This window comes from Oryctolagus cuniculus, chromosome 13 (assembly GCF_051225735.1).
Source record: "Oryctolagus cuniculus isolate XC-2025 breed Fujian yellow rabbit chromosome 13, ASM5122573v1, whole genome shotgun sequence".
Lineage (NCBI taxonomy): Eukaryota > Metazoa > Chordata > Mammalia > Lagomorpha > Leporidae > Oryctolagus > Oryctolagus cuniculus.
In genome coordinates this window covers 104,561,350-104,581,471 of record NC_142879.1, presented here as the reverse complement: position 1 = coordinate 104,581,471, position 20,122 = coordinate 104,561,350, and the positions used below count along the sequence as shown (strand labels likewise).

General features: G+C 43.6%; 1 protein-coding gene across 4 annotated transcripts in view; it reads left to right on the top strand.

Annotated features, from left to right (window-relative positions):
* EPC1 (enhancer of polycomb 1) overlaps positions 1-20,122 on the top strand; it is a 108,237-nt gene that overhangs the window by 21,516 nt on the left and 66,599 nt on the right. For 2 of the 4 annotated variants that reach the window (XR_016219254.1, XM_002717284.6), the window contains exon 1: positions 10,060-10,508. The exons of the other annotated variants lie outside the window; for them this stretch is intronic. Coding sequence is in view for 1 of the 2 variants with exons in the window: in XM_002717284.6 (XP_002717330.3) it covers positions 10,356-10,508 (153 nt within the window). In the remaining variant the exon portion in view is untranslated. Of the gene's footprint in view, positions 1-10,059; positions 10,509-20,122 lie in introns of those variants that run through there. 4 annotated transcript variants of the gene reach the window in all.

Here is a 20,122-nt window from a genome sequence, read left to right as displayed (position 1 = left end):
TAAAAGTTCATGGAAAATGAAATTAAAAGGTTATTTATGTGCAAAGAGATTTGGAAATCCATGTACTTGAGGGGTCTCGGAAAAATTTATAGGGGCTGGCGTTGTGGCATAGCAGGTAAAGCTGCCTGTGATGCCAGCATCCCATATGGGTGCTGGTTTGTATCCTGGCTGCTACACTTCCCATCCAGCTTCCTGCTAATGCACCTGGGAAAGCAGCGGAGGGTGGCCCAACTGCTCCCCTGCACCCACAAGGGAGACCCGGAAAAAGCACCTGGCTTTGGCATGGCTCAGTGCTGACTATTTTGGCCATCTGGGGAATGAATCAGCAGATGGAAGAGCTCTCTCTCTTTCCCTCTCTCTGTGTGACTCTGACTTTCAAATAAATGAATAAATCTTAAAGAAAAAGTTTATAGAAACTTGATATAATGAAAAGCTATTCATGGCCTTCAGAAAATTTCTGCACTGAAGTAAGCTTATCTCAATTCATTACCCATTTCCCCTAAGCTGTCTGAAGTACCCTCCTACTGATACTTAAGACACATAGGCTTTTGCTATCGACTTAGATGTCTGATAAAATTGTCAGCTTCTTACAGATGTGACACCATCATTGTTCAGAGAGCAGCTGACATTTATTCTGTGCCATGGAATTTAACCTCAGTTTTTATTTTACATGTTCTGTTAAGTACTAAATGTCACACAACAGAGTAATTCTTCAGCAAATTATGGTACATACATCTCTGTCAAAAAATAATCTTACAGGAATATTTAATAACATGGTAACATCTCAGATTATATTGAGAAGGAAGGGCCACAAAACAGAATATACAGTATTAACACAAACTTATAGAGCAAGCCCATGAGATGCAAAACCAAAAACTAACAAACAGAGCTAGAAAAGAGTAGAAGGATCAAAAACACCAAAATGTTAACCTCATTAAGAATATATCAACTAAAGTCAAAATATGTCACCCAAATATACAAGAGGTCTTTGAAAAGGTCACAGAGGGGCTGGCATTTGGTATAGCAATTAAAGATACCCTCATCCTATATCAGAGTGCCTGGGTTTGAGTCCCAGATCCACTTCCGATTCTAGCTCCCTGCTAATGCACACTCAGAGAGGCAGCAGGTGATGGCTCAGTTACCTGGGTCCTTGCCACCTACATGGGAGACCCAGATGGAGTTTGTAGCTCTTGCCTTCAGTCTGGCCCAAAGTTGTTGTGGGTACTTGGGGAGTGAACCAGCAGATGGATGGTCTTTGTTTGTCTCTGCCTTTCACATAAAATAACTAAGTAAATATTCTAAAGTTCTTGAAAAGTGTGAATTATGAAAAAAGTATGCATGGTTTTCAAAATTTTTTTGCAAGAATATTTTTAAAAGATAATGAATTTATATTTTAATTCCACTTTCCATGAACTTTTTGAAGCTTCCTTGTATGTGCCACAGTGTACTTAATTGTTTTTTGGTTTATGAGTCTTTGGGTAATGTATTTCCAAGCAAATATTTTTTTAAAAGATTTATTTATTTATTTATTTATTTGAGAGAGAGAGGGAGAGACAGAGAGAGAGGTCCTCCATCCACTAGTTCACTCCCCAAATAGCCGAGATAGTCAGCACTGGGCCAGGAACTGGGCTGATGTGAAGCCAGGATCCAGGAATTTCTTCCAGGTCTCCCATGTGGGTGCAGGGACCCAATCACTTGGGCCACGTTCCACTGCTTTCCCAGGCCATCAGCAGGGAGCTGGATCAGAAGAGGAACAGTCGGGACTCGAACAAGTGCCCATATGGGATGCCAGCACTGCAGGCTGAGGCTTAACCTACTACACCACAACACGCCCCTCCTTCCCCAAACAAATCTTAACATCTGGATGTGGCCTGTATCTTTGTCAGCAACTACCATAGACAAGCCAGGTCTTTAGTTTACTAGCATCTGCAACTTTGTTTTTAAAAGCTTATGTGTTTTCATTTTATTTGAAAGGCACACAGGCATATTGCTAGATCTTCCATCCACTGATTTATTTCCCAAAGGCCCACCAAAGCAGGGGCTTGGCCAGAGGAAAAATGGCAGCCTGGCGCTCCATCCAGGTCTCCCTGCGGGTGGCAGGGAGCCAACTACTTGAGCCATCATGCTGCCTCCCAGGCTGTGTGTTAGCAGGAAACTGAAGCAGAGCTGAGGCTCAAACCCTGTAACTCTGGCATATGATGCTGGCATCCCAAGTGTCATCTTTACCTGTGTGCCAGCCACCCGCCCCTGCAACTTTATATATAGAAGATGTTTTTCTTTCTCCAGGATGTCGTGAACACTCAAGTACTGGCATGTGTTCTCTTCTGATGCGGGGGGAGCTGCTGCTGACAGGGACTTTGTGTCCTTGGCTGGGTCTTGAAGCTGAACTGGTTTCTGGCCTCAGGGTGGTCTTACTGCTCTGTACCTAGAAGATCAGTATAGGACGGTTCTGGGAAGCCACTTTTTACTGGGCTTTGGGCTGCCCAGTAAATGATTAATGGACACGCTTCAGGCATCACCCTGCCCGTGACTCCTCCAGTTCATGGTTGAACTCACCAACCTGTGGTCGGCCCATAGCCTCCTCCAGACATGGTGCTTGCTAGACTCTCCAGGAGCCCCCTCACTCTGGTCCTCGTTGGCATCCCCCCCTGGACTCGGTGACTTCACCTGGTTTGTCTCCAGGCTTCTCCCAGCCTCTCCCCTCTGCTGTCTCCTGGATGTCACTGTGCCCCTGGGGCTCTGTTTTCATTGCTTTCACCCCATGTGACATTAGTCACATCTGGGATCTCACTCCCTGAGTTTGAAATCACTCACTTTATTTTTTTCTTTTTTTTTTTTTTTAATAACTTTTTAAAAAAGATTTTATTTATTTGAGACACAGAGTTACAGAGAGAGGGAGAGACAGAGAGAGAGGTCTTCCATCCCCTAGTTCACTCCCCGGATGGCTTCAGTGGCCGGAGCTGAGCTGATCCAAAGCCAGGAACCTCCTCCCATGTGGATGCAGGGGACCAACCATCTGGGCCATCTTCTACTGCCATAGCAGAGAGATGGATCAGAAGCAGAGCAGCCAGGACTCGAACTGGTGCCCATATGGGATGCCAGCGCTACAGGTGGAGGCTTAGCCCCACTGTACCACAGCGCCAGCACCAAAATCATTCACTTTCCCTTCCCCATCCTGGAAGGGAGGAGGAGCTGGATTCAGAGTGCTCATCGGAGCAACTGGCACAACGTGACCCAGAGTATCAGTAAGAAAAATAAATATAGTGAAAGGAGAACACCGTCTTTCACTAATATTAACTTACTTGATGATGAGAAAGATAATTATGTGCCCTGAGTTTCAGAAAGAAAATGAAATAATTTCCTTCCTTAGATTCTAGAAACAATAGTAATTCACCATATTCTCCTCCTCTTCCTCCTTCTGTTAAAGATTTATTTATTTGAAAGTCAGAGTTACAGGGAGCGAGGGAGGGACAGAGAGAGAGAGCGAGCTCTTTCATCCATCGGTTCACTCCCTAACTGGCTGGGCCAGGCCGAAGCCAGGTGTGGGTGGAGGGGCCCTAGCACTTGGGCCATCCTCTGCTGCTTTCCCCAGAACCTTAGCAGAGAGCTGGATCGGAAGAGGAGCAATTAGGACTCAAACCTGAGCCCATATGGGATGCTGATGTTGAAGGTGGCTTAACCTGCTGGGCCACAACGCTGGCCCTCACTGTATTCTTTCTTGAATGCCTTCTTCCCCATCAATGATTTTCTTTGTCTACCATCCACTAATCAGTCTGACTTCAAACAAGTTGCTTCTTCATTAACAGGTTTTTCTCTTGTTCCTATAAATTTTACGTAAAGGTTACTCTGTGTCTGTGTCTCTCCTTCACTCCCATTTCTCTTTCTGCCCTTCCACTAGCACCTAAGCTGTATAAAGTAGTCTGTCAGTGCCAATCAATGGGCTTGATGGGTTAATTGTAACATAAGACAGTTTAAACAGTACCAAATATTTTAGAAATATATGTGGTTTAATTTTTACATTTTTCTAAAATGGACTTTTATTTTTCTGACAAATGAACTGTTCAGATGTATGACTAAACAGCTCCCAAGTTAAGTTATAAGTTATTGTTCAAGGTCAAGTTCCAAATGGTCTCTTATTTATGCCTCTCACCACTTCTCCAACTTTGTCTAGTGGTATTCTCATCAAAATGTTGTCATAGAGTCTCAGCTGCCTTCCAGAGTGGTGAGGAAGAGAACAGATGATTTGTGAGAGTTAAACAGGCAAATCTTAAAAATGGTCAAAGGGATCTACCTCTTGAGGGGATTGGGGTTTGGGCCAAATTTTGGCAGCTTGGCTGTGCTCAGAGTAGATTGTCTGTAACTTCAGGATTTACGTTACACAATACCAAGGACTGTGTGTCATCATCATTTTTTTTTTAAACCCAGTATTGCTGGAAACATTTGATGGATTTTTGAAAATTCTAATCATTCTCAGATGGTCATGCATTTTTCATTCTTTTCAACATTATTGAAAAGTTAAATGGAAAGAACGTTGGGCACATCCTTCTACAGACTGCTAGGATTAATAATTGACCTTTATTCCCTTAAGGCAGAGAAGAATTGTTTATACATACATTTTGAGTGATTTTTATTTTATATCAAACATAAGCATTATGTACAGAATTCCATTCATAAATCACTTTATAGACAAATCAGTAGTTAAGATATTGTTTCTATGATGTCCTGTTAATTGACTTCCTTTGCAATGTGTTCTAAATGAGACAAACACATATCACAGAGGGCTTTCAGTTTGTGGTTTCCAAATGTTATATTGGAAGAATTATTTGCAATTATTTCTTTATATAGTGTAGGAAAATAAAAAGTAAGTAGTTAAGAAAAATGATTATTTCAAGTGAAAATGTACTCAGTATTAATACATTTGCACAATGCTTTCAGTTATAGCACTCTATCATTTCTAACATTGAAATAATTGTGAATCACATGTTATCTAGACACAACATTTCCCATTTTCCTCAGACTCACAGTGAATTATTTGATCAGGGAGGGTAGAGGGACTGTGACTTATTATTGTTTTTCCAGCACAAACCGCTTTGCCCAGCTCTTAGGAAACAACCAATAAATATTTGTTGAATGCTTGAAGGAATGAGGAATCTGGACTCTGGTTACCAAAACCGGTATTATGATTTTTAATCTTGTTCCATCAAAGAGATTTTAACTCTTTGCATCACTGATCATTCTTGCCTTACCTCAGAGGAAGAGGGCCCTAAAGTTAATCCATTTATAGAATTCTTCGCTCTGAGCAACACAAACATGCCCACATCTTTCCCGTCTTTAACAATAAATCCCTTGACCTGGCAACAAGACATCCCCCATAGTACTGTCGGGACAATGAGTGAGATAATGTATTTAAAGCACTTCTGACCTCCCTGGCACTATGTAAATTTTCTAAGTAAATGGTAAATGTTATTCTTACTGACTGAAAATATAATAGGAATTCACAGATGAGGAAGACTGGCATGAATTTAAGAATTATTTTGAATTCACATAAGTACTTATTCATTCTTTTTTTTTTTTTTTTTGAATATGTTATTTATTTACTTCAGAGGTAGAGCTGCAGACAGAGAGAGGGACAGAGAAGAGAGAGAGAAAGGTCCTCCATCTGCTTGTTCACTCCCCAAAGGGCCAAAATGGCTGGAGCTGGGCCGATCTGAAGCCAGGGGCCAGGGGCCTCTTCTGGGTCTCCTGTGTGTGTAGGACCCAACCACTTGGACCACGTTCTACTGCTTTCCCAGGCCAGAGCAGAGAGCTGGATTGGAAGTGGAACAGCCAGGACTTGAACTGGTGTCTATACTGGGATGCCAGCACCACAGGCGGAGGCTTAGCCCACTACAACACAGCACCAGCCCCTCATTCATTCTTTAAGAAATTAGGCCTTGGGCCAGTGCTGTGATGTAGCGGGTAAAGCCACTGTCTGCAGTGCCAGCATCCCATATGGGCACTGGTTCGAGTCCCAGCTGCTCCACTTCTGGTCCAGCTCTCTGCTATGGCCTGGGGAAGCAGTAGAAGATGGCCCAAGTCCTTGGGCCCCTGCACCTGTGTGAGAAACCTAGAAGAAGCTCCTGGCTCCTGGCTTCAGACAGGTTCAGCTCTGGCCGTTGCAGCCAATTGGAGAGTGAACCAGCGGATGGAAGACCTCTTTGTCTCTCTCTGCCTCGCCTTCTCTCTCTGTGTAACTCTGACTTTCAAATAAAATAAACAAATCCAAAAAAAAAAAAAAAAAAAAAAAAAAGAAGAAGAAGAAATTAGGACCCAAAGTGAATAAGTAGGCAATATTTTGTGAACAGGGTGATAGGAGTTGGACTGAGAAGGATAATAACATGAGCTTACATCTACTTAGTGTCCATGGTGGGCCAGGGACCATTCTAAATGCTTTACATAGGTTATTTTACACATATTCAATTTTCAAAACATCCCTGTAAGATGGATTTGGGTAGTTTGAAGTAGTTTGAAGCTAGACAGAGAATAGAGAGAAAAGAATGAGTAGACACTCCAGAGGCAGGAAAGTTGTGTTAATTTTTGAAGTTGGTGAGATTTGCCAGTTAGAACAGAGAGCTGTCCGTGTAGGACAGATGAGGCAGAATTTAAGGAGGCCTTGACAACCATATTAAGAAAAAAAAGTTGACTTTATCAAAAGGGCAAAATAAAGAGCAGTTCTACACAGGTGACCTGGGGAAGGCCCTCTACTGGAAGCCATTCTTGGTTACCGTCAGGGGCTATCGAGAGTACGGGCAGTTTCCTATGAAGCAGTAAGGAATGAATGAATGAAGATGAAATGTGTGGAGGTGTACTCTAGACATGCATTGAGAAGAGCTAGGGCCAGACAATAGGAGTGGGAATAGGGAGGCAAATCCTAGAAATAATTTTGAAATTATTCTTGAATATGAAAATGAAAAAATACTGATAGCCCTATTTCCAATTAGTTAATTATTTGCAGCAAAATAATTGCAATTGCCAATTGCATTTGGCAAACTCTTTGTAGGTTTTGTTTTGTGTTTTACAGCAGGAACAGGTGTTTGAAACAGAAATCACATTTCAGGATGATAGTACTGTAAGTAATTATTATCACCACTAAAACTTAGTTCTTCACTTTCTTTCACTTTCTCCTCTCTTGTTCCGTCCAAATTCTTACCATGTTTACTCTATCACTAGTCTCCTTTTGAACTCTGGCCAAATACATGCACTCACCCTTAATCAACCTGGCAGTTGCCTCCTCCCACGCCTGTGTTGCACCCTCATGTGAATTCCCTTTCTTCTACCATTTCATGCCTGTTACCATTGGAATCTTAGCTTCCTTCACAACCCAATCACCTGCCACCTTCTCCATGCCGTCTGGGCAGCGTCTCTGGACAGCCTGCTCCCTTTTCTGAGCGCCCCTGCACCACTGTTTCACTGCCTTGTTGTTTGGTTAACTGGCATCCACATTATCTTATTTGTGCCCTCCACTATATGGTACCTAGATAGTCAGTAAATGTTGGTGACAGAAATCCAAACTACTTCAAACACTGCAAATCTCCTCCCAATCAAGAACTTCCCTTGGAGAATAGGTTAATATATCCAGCTTTAGACTAGCATGCCTTTTTTTTCTTTTTGTAACATTGAGAATTTCACATCACTTTCATTAAGGATGCTAAAGAAAAAAAAAAAAGAGAGAGAGGTTAAGTAGGCAATAGAAAAAAGTTGGAGAATGCAAGATTAGTGATTTTTTTTTCCCACTAATTTCACAAGATCTTTTGGTTGGATAAAGGGAGCTGAGGAGAATGAAGCCTGAACCTTCACTGCTGCCTATCTGCCTCTTGTGATGGAGAGAAGTGAACTGAGTACGAGAGAGGGTGGGAATCCCAGCATTTGGGAATCCAGTGCGCTGAGGAGCCAGATGGAGAACTGATGAGAAAAAAGGATGTCTCTTAGCAGTCTTATTATGTACAAAAAGAAAAGCTGAATTTGCAGGCATCTCTCTGAACTTGCTTTGGAGGGGTGACTTTGGAGTTTCTAAAGAATAAGAGATTTATTTGTCCAGTGCCCATTATAACCCATGTGGGATGTGGAACAAGTTATCTGTAGGCTGTTATTTTAATTAAGGTTTTCAAAAATTCATTTCCTTGATCTATTCATGACTGAAGCCCCTGTTTTGTGCTATATAATCTTAGGCTTCTCTATCGCAAATTCTACAACCATGATTTTCAGGAATCAAATACTGTAGGCTGGGAAGGACTGTTGTAATAATATTCAACCAGTATTCTCAGAGCTGTTAAACCTGGATAAACAGGTGTTATATTCCACAGTGGAGTTGGCAATTCTTGAGGTTCTTGGAACAGAACATGCTCTCTCATGGCTGTCTTTTGCACGTGCCGCTGTCCTTACCTAAAATACCCTTGTCTTCATTCTCTTTGCAAAGCTAACTCATACTTATCCTACATAATTTTACTCAGGTATCATCTCCTACAAAAATGCCGCCAGTGACTATGCCAGTAGTCCCTCCCCTGGGTTGGCTGCCCCTGCTGCCTGTTCCCACAGTAGCCTGGGCCTTCACCATCCCAGCTCAGCCTGTGGCAACTGCCTCTCCCCATGGTGTAGGCTCCTCCAGGAGCCCTGTGGCTGCCAAGTAATGAGCAGTGGCATTTAGAAGGCTGGGAGGGCTTGGGAAAGTTTGCTCCCTGAATGAGCAAAGGCTCAGTCTAGGAAGGGTGGACAGCGCTTCTGCCTCGCAGGTGAGCTGCCCATGTTGGAGGTGGAGGGTGACTGCAGAGAATTGTGGTTTCCGCTCCCCTTGTCTTCTGCCCACCTGGTGGAGGGCAGCTAAACCAGCCTGGAAGATAGCAGTTCCCCTATGCCCCGTAAGGTAATAACAGTTCATCCCAAACCCAGTATTTGGGAATAGCGATTATTTTTTATTATGTAGCCCCCGGGGAGAAAGGCAGACTTAGAAAACATGTTTGCATCTTGGCATACGAGTGAAATCTTGCTGTCACACTTACAAAACCCACTGCAACAATCTTTCTGATTTTTAAAATACCTCCCTGGAAAGGGATCAGCGGATACCCACTTTAGTGTGTAATATAAACCAGGTGTTGGCAGTCTGTCAGCTCCATCTAAACCTCTTCCAATCGTTCAGCTTTTCTCGTTGGGTTCGGTGGGATCGCTCCAGGTCTTTGTATGATTCCATTTTATAAAGTTTTCAGAGGACAAATTCGAGCGAGAACTCATGGCGATGTTGAAAACAGCTTTTTTTTCTTGCGGTGCAAACAGAAAATCGTGAACTGAATATAAATAACTGGCGTTAAGGTTTTGAAGTAGATCTTGATTTAAATGCTTTTTCATGAAGGTGGTGTCCAGTATAATCCCCTTTGCTTCAATCACAGTAAAACACATAAGATAAAATGTAGCATGCATTTTTAAGAGCTACTTTTGTAGTGGAATCGGATGCCTGCCCACGGGTGGGAAACTGACCAGCGATTTGATCGCGGAGCCTATCAAATACTATAATCCGAAGTTCCGGTCGACATAAAAATAATTGCCGGTAAAAGTTTACCGCTAGCAGCACTCCGTGTGCGTTTCTATGTTAAAGACCCGCACGGGCAGGGGTGCGCGGCGTCCGTGCGCCGGCCCGGGTGACGCGGGTGCCCGAGCCCGGCGACCCCGGGGCCGCAGCCTCGGCCCGTCGTCCCCTCCGCGTCGCCCTCCCCAGGCCCGGGCGTGCGGGCGCAGTTTCCCTGTACCGGCGCCGGCTGGGGAGGAGGGGAGGAGTGGAGGAGTGCGCGGGGCAGCGCGGCGGGAGCGAGCGTGAGAAAGTGAGCGTTTGCGCCCCGAAGTGCAGCGGGAGCCTCCGGCCGGCGCCCGGCGTCCGAGCGCCCCGGCCGCCCCCGAGCCCGCGCCGGGCGGGGGCCCCGAGCCGCGAGCCGCGAGCCGCGAGCGCCGGGCGCCGGGCGCCGGGGGTTGGCGGGACGCGCGCTCCGTGCCGGCGCCCGGCCTCGAGCCCGCGCTCCCCCCCCCCCGCGTGCCCGCGCCGCTGCGCGATGCAGTGTGGGGAATGGCTGGGGTTGGCTGAAGAGCGCACAGTGGAGTTTTAATGTCCGCCATGTTGGCCATGGCGTATTGAAGAGAGCGAGCGAGAGAGGAGCGGAGCGGCACAGCCTCCCACCCTCCCGGCTGGTGTTAGTGCCCGGACGGCGGGCTCTGCGCTCCGCCCCTCCAGTCCCCGGCAGCGGTAGGCGAGTGGGGACCGAACCCCCGGTTCTCCATGATCCCGCTGGCCGGGGCCGTTTCCCCAGAGCGGAGAGGTATCTGCTGCGCCTGAGATGAGTAAACTGTCGTTTCGGGCGCGGGCGCTAGACGCCTCGAAGCCGCTGCCGGTGTTCCGCTGTGAGGATCTGCCCGACCTGCACGAATACGCCTCGATAAACCGGGCCGTGCCGCAGATGCCCACCGGAATGGAGAAGGAAGAGGAGTCGGTACGTGTTAACTCCCCTGTCCGACCCGCCGCCAGGCCCGCTCCACTGCTGCCTGCGGCGGCGGAGCAGCCGACCCACACAAAATGGCCGCCATCTTCTCCTCGCCGCCGACTCTCGGTCGCCGGCCGGGCCGCTCCCCCGCCGCCCCCGGCCGCGACCCCCGGCCGCCGCGGCCCGGCGGGGCCTCCTCTCGGGCCACCCGCCGACCCCGGGCCCTGGTACCCGGGTCCCGCGGAGTTCGGGGGCCCGAAAGGCACAAAGGGGTCACGTGACGAAGCTGCCGGCAGCCATTTTGTGGTCTTAGTGCTTGGGTTGGGCCTTGTGCATCCGGCGAGGGGAGCGGGCTGGGTGGCGGTGGGGGTGCGGCGAGCCGCGGAGCCGCGAGCCGCGGAGGCCCCGCCTGCAGGCCTCTCCGCGCGCCGCTGGGTGGCGCTCCGGGGCCGGCGCCGGGCAGCGCGGGCGCAGCCGGGGACGCTCGCTTGCCGGTGGCCTGGGACGCTGCTGGGCGCTCTGCGCGGCGCCCACGTGGAGCCCCGGCGGGGCCCGGCCGAGGGGCGCTGCGTGCCGGCCCGGGCCCCTTCACTGCTGGTGGGAGACGCGGCTTCGTGCAGCGCTAGTTAGCGGGAGTGGAGCGCACACGGGCGTAGGGCGCGGGTGTGCGGGGCCGCGCGGCCGTGCCGAAGCCTTTCTCTGGATGATTTACTTGGAACAGAAGTTGCGCCTGCCTTCTGATCGCTCCACGTGTGAGCAAGGGCAGCGTGGTAGCGCTACATTTGGACAGAGACGCAAGGACTTTGTTACCCTTAGCCGCTCAGTTTAAGGAAACCCACCCACACGAGTGTTAACGCTGGGGTGTCTTAAATTGAGTGGGTTTCTGTATTTAAATGACTGCTTTCAGGGCTGGACCTTGTATCCCAGTCGTGGCTTCGCTCGGTGGCGGAGTTGGGTCCAGACGCGAACATGATGGCCTCTTCCTCTGGTTTGCCCCGGCTCCTTGACAGTAACTTAACGACCACTCCTTGCAGGTGCAGCCGAGTGAGCAGGGGCAGTGCCTTGACAGTTCAAGGAGTCCAGGGAGCGCGGACTTCTTGGGTGCTGTAATACTTCGTGGGGACCGGCAGCCTTTGCAGTGTGGAAGCTGTGCTCTGTAATGCTGTCTTTGCAAATAAAACTCTTTAAACTGTTCGGGTCGTTTAAGCGTCTCAAGTGAAATAGTTGTGACAGTGGAGTGTCACCTTTGAGAGTGGTGTCTTTGCCTGCGGAAGACGCTGCCTGCCAAGCGCACGGAGCCGGTGGGATTACCTAGTGCAGGACTGACCTCCGAGACTGTGCCACTCCGTTTGTTTTCCTTGGTTCAACTTCAGAGTAGAGTCCTGCCATCTGTTAAATAAGTGATTAAAAAAAAAAAATTAAAGTACTTGTGATTGCAGCATCTTGTCTTTTGGTTTTATTTTGTTTCTCTCGGTCAGTTTGACAGGTAATACTTTGAAGGTGGGGAGTTGATGTGACTCGGCCCTGGGAATTGATTTACAGTTCTTGTTATACAGCCAAGGAAGAAATGCTTAAAAAGCCCGACAGCACGACAGTACACTTTAGACATTTAGTTCTATCTTGCTTCTATGAATACTTGGATAGTCCCAAGAGCTACAACACTTCACATCCAACAAAAACTGTGATGAATGAAGCGTAACACCTCAAGAATAGATACTGAACTTAATCATAGAGTGTCAAGAAAGTACCTGGGTAGATAAGCGGCTGTTCACTTCTGTGGTGCTGCGAGAGGCCATACATATCACCATCTTGAAAGCAGTGTGTTACACAGTATTAAAAATGTATACTAAATGTTAATAAAGGTAATTGAGTTGCCTTAACTTTAGAAAAACAAAAGCCTTTTGATACAAATTTGCTGAGAATATTTTGTACTTAGAGGAAGGATTGAAACAAACCTCTGCCTTTGACAAATTAGTTAGGCCCATTCTTAGGTCCCAGTAACCTAGAACCTAAATTGACTCAAGTTTAGAAAAAGATACATGCTTAGTGGTGGTGGTGGTGGTGAAAGAAGGGGGCAGAATGAGGTGAGGCTCTTGGATACCTGGCTCCTTGAGAAAGCATTTGATGAGCAAGATACATTTACACGGGAATATAAGTAGTCATTATAAAAGTGAGCAGAAATATGGGTATTTTAACATGGGGGAAATAACTATTGTACTGCATTTAACCAATTTTAATAATATAAGCTAAACTGGCCTAATTAAACTTTTTTTTTTTTTTTTTAAAGAAACAACTTAAGTAGAGGCCCCCTCTCCCTGCAGTGAGCTTGGAGTTGAAAAATGTTACTCATCATTGCTTCTCAGCCTTTTGGCCAAGATCATCTTTAAAACTTTGCTGTCATTTTTTGATTATTGTAGTAAAATTGAAAATTAACTCAATTGTAATAAATTGAAGGGCTTGACTGAGTCATAAACGTTAGAGATTAAATGTCTGAATTTGTAGTGTCTGCACTTCGCAACTTTCTCAATTAAAGGTTATGGATAATGAAAGCTTTATATTTAATGAATTGCGGGTATAATTTTCAAATCACAGGGAAACAGTAGACTCAGCTCTGAGAAATGAATCTTCATTTGAGGGGTAAGAGAAAAAGTTTTAAGCAAATAGTGGGAGAGTGGATGTTCTAATGTTTTAACATTTCTAACATCGTAATTTTATTATCGTTATCAATGCAAATTTAATGCACAGCTTCACATTTAATTAAAAAGGTTATCCCACCAATGAGTTTAATACTATCAATGTTTAAGTTAAAGTTGACTGAATTTTATTAAAATTGGAACTGTGTGTTGTTAGTTTTCTTTATGGAAACATACCACCAAAAGGTGGTTTTAAATTTATATTTAGCAAACTAGGGCTCCTTGTTTTCATTGTAGTTGGACTTTTCACTGGATTGTATAGAGTGCATGTCTCTTAATGAGGAATAGAGTCTTACCCTTCTCCTGTTATGCAGGCTGGTTTGGGTAGCATATTTGATGTAGTCTGGCGTTGATGGTGGTATTGATGAGTATTACCCTACAGGCTGAGCTTGTGACTATTAGGAATAGAGACTAGACCAGAATCCAACACCTTGTTTTATAGGGTTCCAACCAGAGTGGTTTGTATGCTGACCTTCTGTCGCCTTCATTGCCAGCCCAGTAGACCACGTTATTAAGCCTAGGTTAAGAAATATTTATGTAGTAGACAGGAGGTTTTTGTTTTTCATTAAGAGGAAATTAGAAATATGTTCATATCCCTAATGTGAGGGGGGAAAACAGGCACTACATTTAAAAAATTTTTCATAAAAGATTCAATTTCACAAAATAAGTTTAAGTAAGTGATAAGCTTGGTAAGTTTGATCTCTTATTTTTTGAAAGAAACCAATTTTTGTAATTTTTAGCATTTAGTATTTCAAACCAGTATTTTTAGTCCTTTTATCTGGAGCTGTAAAATTCCATCTACATTTCTGCATTCTGCCTGTTATTTTGGAAGTGGAGAGAAGTTACGTGAAATCTCAAATTATAATTAGCAGAATTTAGTTTTAAAAAAAACCTATACAGATGGTTTGAATTAGAAAGGAATTGAGAGTATTTGGAGTTTTAGCATTAGCTGTTAAATAGTCCAGATAAAAATCAGAGGTAATTGAGAGGCAATAGTGAGATCGAATCTCCGCTTTCTGCACTGCCCAAGGTACTTTTGAGTAGAAGTTTCTAGGCTGGGGCTCTGAAGATTACGTGGAAAGGCTGGATTCCCATGTTAGACATACAACATCTTGTGGCTTGTTTTTCTGGGGGAAGACTGGTACTTGCCATCATTGTCTCAAGATACTTGCAATGGCTCAGGGCAGAAAGCTCAGGTTTAGATCTGCTGGCCTAGGAATTTCAAATAGAATCATTTTGGTTTTCTCTTAGTGTTGCAGTTGTTAAAAAGACTTATTAGAAGGAGAATAGTTATAAAACAATCCAGCCAACCCAGGACCGAGGACTCCACTATCAAAGGAACCTCTTGGAGACCTAAGGACCTGCATGTTTAACTTTCTGATACTCTTATTGTTTCAGTGTCCAGTTGGATGGGAAAAATTGGGGGTGTGTACTTTATCTTCATTTTCTTGGAAAACAGTAGTCAAAACAAATAGGTTTGTTCTCTAATGCTGTTTTTGTCGATGCTTCTTGATCAGCAGTGGGATTTACACCGAAATAATGGCCTCTTTCTGCTAATCAGTAGAATGTTTAAAAACCACTTGATTCATTTGAAAGGCAGAGTCTCAGAGAGGGAAAGACAGAAAGATTTTCCATCTGCTTGTTCACTCCTCAAATGGCCGTGATGACCTGGCCTGGGCTAGGGTGAACCCAGGAGCCTTGGATCTCCATCCAAGTCTGTCTCTTGGGTGGTAGGTGCCAATGTACTTGGGACATTTTCCACTGCTTTCCCACGTGACTTAGAGAGCTGGATGGGAAGCAGAGCAGCCGGGACTCCAACTGGCACTCCAGTATGGGATGCCTTCATTGCATACAGCAGCTTAACTCACTATGCCATAGCGCTGATCCCTTAATAGAATTTAATTAAAAGTAACATCAAAATACAGAGTAGCTTAAATCTTGAAAATGGGATAAAAAAAAGCTGTGCTTAAAGGTTCAGGAACTTGTGACTAGGATTACATACTATGCCAGTCATGTCTAGTATACTTCTAGTATTCAACTGTAAATGGACTGGGTTTTAGTTTTTTGTATTTTGCATTCAGTGTCATGGTATGCAGTGGTGGTAATGAAGCCTGTATGAAAGCTTTATGAACACACACAGACACTTGCACGCACATGCACCCTGAGCCATGTTTTTAAGCTCTTTAGTAAGGTCAAGAGTTCATTTTGTATGTATAAAGGTATGGAGCCTTGAATATATTTGTGACTCCCTGAAACAAATGAAGAGTGCTTAATTGTCATTTGCAGTTGGTTAAAAGCAGAGGGTGATATTTTAAAGGGACAAGTGAAACTATGGAATAATGGCATAACTTGGAATTCTATTTCTTACAAGAAGAGAATCCACAAAGAAATGAGAATTTGTCATCTGAGAATAAATTGAGTTATGAGTCTTTGAAGTTTGAGAGCAATATGAAAGTATGAAATACTCTTATTAGAAACCAAACTTCAGTATAGATTATACTTTAACTTTCAGACATTAGAATGACTTAATATAAGAACTTTTTGGTAATAATAAAATTTAGGGAAATCATCAAGGAAACAAAGGATTCATGTTCTAAACAACTGGCTAGAATTGCTTTCAATACTTAGGCTGTGTTGTCTTCACATTTATGGCAGATTTTTCTTGATCAAGTTTATTAACTTGATCCTCGAAATTGTAGATAATGGTTTTGAGCTGATAACGTATTTTAAATGTAGTAAATAGATTAAAAAACAATCTTATTATACTTAACAAATCTATGGTGTATTATCTGAGCTGTAGCTTTGATAAATCCAGCTGTAATCAGTTCTTTAAAAGATAAAGATTTTCCTCATTTTTAGCTGTGATGGGTGTTGTATTTTAAAAGTTTGGTTCTGTTTTGGAGATACACTGTGATGTTGCTTGCTGAGTTTTCTAACAGATTGTAAAAGGTTGTTTTGGTTGAATATCCCTCAGTGCTGTCAAGCTCTGGCTAAAGAAATAGGATGTGGCCTTAGAGTACAAGGGCAAGGACAACCCCAGGTAAAATTGTCTTGTGATTGGCTTAATGTATTTCCCAATCTTCTTGTATTATTGGGATGATTTATTTTGATAATTAGAAGCCCCAGAAATAGCTATCAGAGAAAATGCACCTTGACTTGTGGCCTTTAGGTCATTTCCTTTCCCGGAATGACCCTCAGTCTCTGATGTCTTAGCAGTCTCAATAGCTTATGAGGTAGCTTTGAGGCATGAATAAGGCAGTATGTACAGTTGAATGTACAGTTGAATTTCATTGATACCAAACACTAACTGAATTTTTAGAATGACCATTTTGTTGGTGCTCAGAAATGATCTCTGTCGTTTATATAATCCCTGTGTTTGGGATTTTCGGACAGAAAAGTGTTATCTGTGAGCCTTCCCCTTGTACAGTTGTATAATACAGTGGTAAAAACAACTGGAAAGTTGTCTTTTAGACAGTCACTGCTGAGAAAAGCATCCTACTGGGCGTTACTGGACCTAAGTCCTGCTCTAGCCTCTGACGCTGTGTGGATGTGCAAACCTACTCGTGTGCACCCAGATTTTCTTGACTAAATTGGAGGAGAAGTCCTAGGATAGCTATTGTGGTAAATGTATTATGCTGACAATATAATTGTCTATTTCTAAGTGTATTTTACGTGCTCATAGAATAGTTGGTAGGTCTTGAACTAATGCTTTCATTTGCATATTATATAAACATATACAGAAATTAGTGCATGGATAATTTGTTCCAGTTTAGTTTCTGAAGGCTCAAGTTCTAAAGCTGGTGTCTGAAGAAGTTAAAGGCTGTAAATGGGTGTAGTAGCCACAGAATGCCTTTATCATTGTGAAAATTCTGAGATTTGAGCCAGAATTCTGTAACGGTAGTTTCAAATACATGCTTTACTTTTAGGGTAATAGAATCCAATGGTGAAACAAAGTATAAGTGTGGGTGTTTGTGAAATCTAAAGGAAGAATTTGATCATTGTTCTGGTAGCTATAGCAATATTAGAGTAGCGGTGCATTCTACAAAGACTGAGAAAATGTTCATGATCCATTTGTATTTACTTTTGTAGCAAGTGTATGTTGCTTCTTTGCTATGAGCCAGCTAGTGGTTTTGTTTCTGTTGGGTACAAGGAACAAATAAGGGCTGTCTCAACCTTAGGTTGGGTAGGCTGTGGACCCTATGGGGGCAGGACTTTCTGTCTGCTTTAATCGCTGATGTGTTTTTGGCACCTGAAACAATGCTTGGCTGTCATCACTGTTCCATATTTGATATATTGAATGACTAAATTATGATGAGAGATCACAGACCAAAAACAAGTGAATGAAAGTAAAAATATGACTTTTATGGAAATGAAACAAGATAATACAGAATTTCAAGTAGAAGAAAGGACATAGTTTTGTGTTTTTTTTTGTTTGTTTGTTTTTGTTTTTTTACATAGATGATCAAGGAACATTTGACCTTAAACTTGAATGGTGGGAATGAGCCAGATCTGTGAAGATCTTGTAAAAGAATATTCCAGGCAGACAGCCTGAGGTCAGAACAAAAAGGACCAGGACACTGAGCAAAGGAATGGATTTTCTGAGATGAGAAGCCATAGATAGTCAGGGGTCCCAGATCAGGTAAAGCTTCTAAGGGAGTTTGGATTGTTTTGAAATGAAGTAAATCACCGGAGAGTTTCAGGAAAAAAGTGACAACATGATCTAACTTTTTCCCAAGATTATTCTGGCTGCCTTGTGGCAAATGAAACATACTGGACAAAGAGTAATAGGTGATGGTGGCTTTAATAGGGTGGTAGTGGATGTGAAGAGAAGTAGATGAATGTGAGTAATATTTTGAAGGTGGAATCAACAGAACTTGCCCATGGGTTTGAATGTCCTGGATGGAAGGGATCAAGGATGAACTTCTTATAGCTTGAGCCACTAGATAGATGACTGGGCTTCTTCCACAGAGATAACTAAGAAAATTAGAGGAGGGAGTATAGAAAGGGTGGACTACCCGAGTTTGAAATGCTGCTCATTCATTCGAATCCAATTGGCTCTATAAGAATGTAGTGCATTAGGGCAGTTTGTGCTGTCATTCTGAAGTTATGGATTGGTTCTATAAATTTGTATGTCTTTAGCATATGGTTGGTATTTAAAGCTCTGTGACTTAGGTAAAGGAGGAGCTATCAGGAAGAAAGTGAGGATAAATGTATCTCAGAAGAAAGGACATTGATTAATTGTGTCCACGGAGAAGATGGATATAGGAAAGTAATTGATTAGATGTATTGCTGTTGGCCTTTTGTGATGGAATGGCAGGAAGGAAAGCCCAGTAGGAGTAGAAAAAAATAAGGGACAAAAAAGGGACATAACAAGCACAGTTAACTCTTTGTCAAAGTTCTGTTGTGAAAAGAGATCAGAAAAATAGGGCAGTAGCTAACGGGGGGGGGGGGCGGGGGAGGGGCTGTTGAATCAACAAATGATTTATTTTCGAAATGATTTACAGAAATAAATCAGACACAAGGGAGGGAAAATGGACAAAGCTGAGCCCTAGATTGCCCAAGTTCACTCTCTTGAGAATCTTTAGATTATATCACAGGGAAGAGAGAACCCAAACAGTGGGGCAGCTACTTGAAGAGCAGAGAACTCAAGAGTTTGGGGAGCCCAGAGTCATGTGGATGAAAGAGTATTGGCTGCACAGAAAGAGAGCTTAGAGATCTACAGAGGGGAGTTGCCTATAACTTCATCTGAGCCTGTCCCGTGAGAAAACTTCCAAGTCTGGAGGGAAGCTTTTGGAGAGAAATAGGAAGAGGAACAGTTGTGGAAGCTTACAGGGCAGGGCATGTTACCTTTCCATCATTGTCCTAAAACATGGACATCAAATACAGGCTTCAGAAGGTTATTGGCTTAATAGTGGGACCAGCTTAGCTCCAAAGATCATTGTGGTCAACAAAGATTGAAAAATAGCATCAAAATAATCAAATTAAGCTTCAGGTAACTTGTGTCCCAACAAAGATACAAAATGTTCAAAATAATACTAAAAGATTCTACAACATAAAACTGTTTGGCATCCAATCAAAAATTACAAGGTATGCAGAGAAACTATAAAATGACTTACAGCCAGAACAAAGTTAATCAACAGTAGACTAAAATATTAATCACTTTCCTGTTCTGGACCAGTTTCATGGAAGGATTGATTACTAATTAGAGCAAGAATGTTTTTCTCTTTTCAAAGTAAGGAAGGCAGAAAGATAGAAAATAACGAGGGGCTGGTGCTGTGGTGTAGTGGGTAAAGCCACCACCTGCAGTGCCAGCATTCAATATGGGTGTCGGTTCAAGTCCTGGTTGTTCCACTTCTCATTCAGTTATCTGCTGTGGCCTGGGAAAGCAGTAGAAGTCCTTGACCCTGTACCCACATGGGAGATCTAGAAGAAGCTCCTGGCCACAGATTTACCCAGCTCTGGCCATTGCAGCCCTCTGGGGAATGAACCAGTGGAGGAAAGACTTCTCTCCCTCTGCCTCTCTCTCTTTCAAATAAATAAATCTTTTTTAAAAAATGAGAGGATGTGGTAATTTATCCTGTGATTCTGTTTCCTTTATGATGTATGAAGTGAGGTCATCTCCTCAGAATGTGGGGGAACCGTAAGAGAGACAAAGGTATGGGAAAGCTAACTTACTGGAAAAGTATAGGCTTGATGGTCTTGCTGCGAACCCAGCATTTGTGATCATTTAAAGAGATCAGTCAGCTCACTGGGGCAGTTGAGCATTCAACCTGATTGCCAACATGTTGTAGGTGAATAGTAGGGCTTCTCTAGGAATGAGGTTCACCCAGCAAATACAAAAAAGGAAAGATGAAGGAGTTAAAGTATTTGTGAAGTAGATTATCATGATGGACCATGGTACCTAAACTGAGTAGGCAAGGAGTGCAGGAG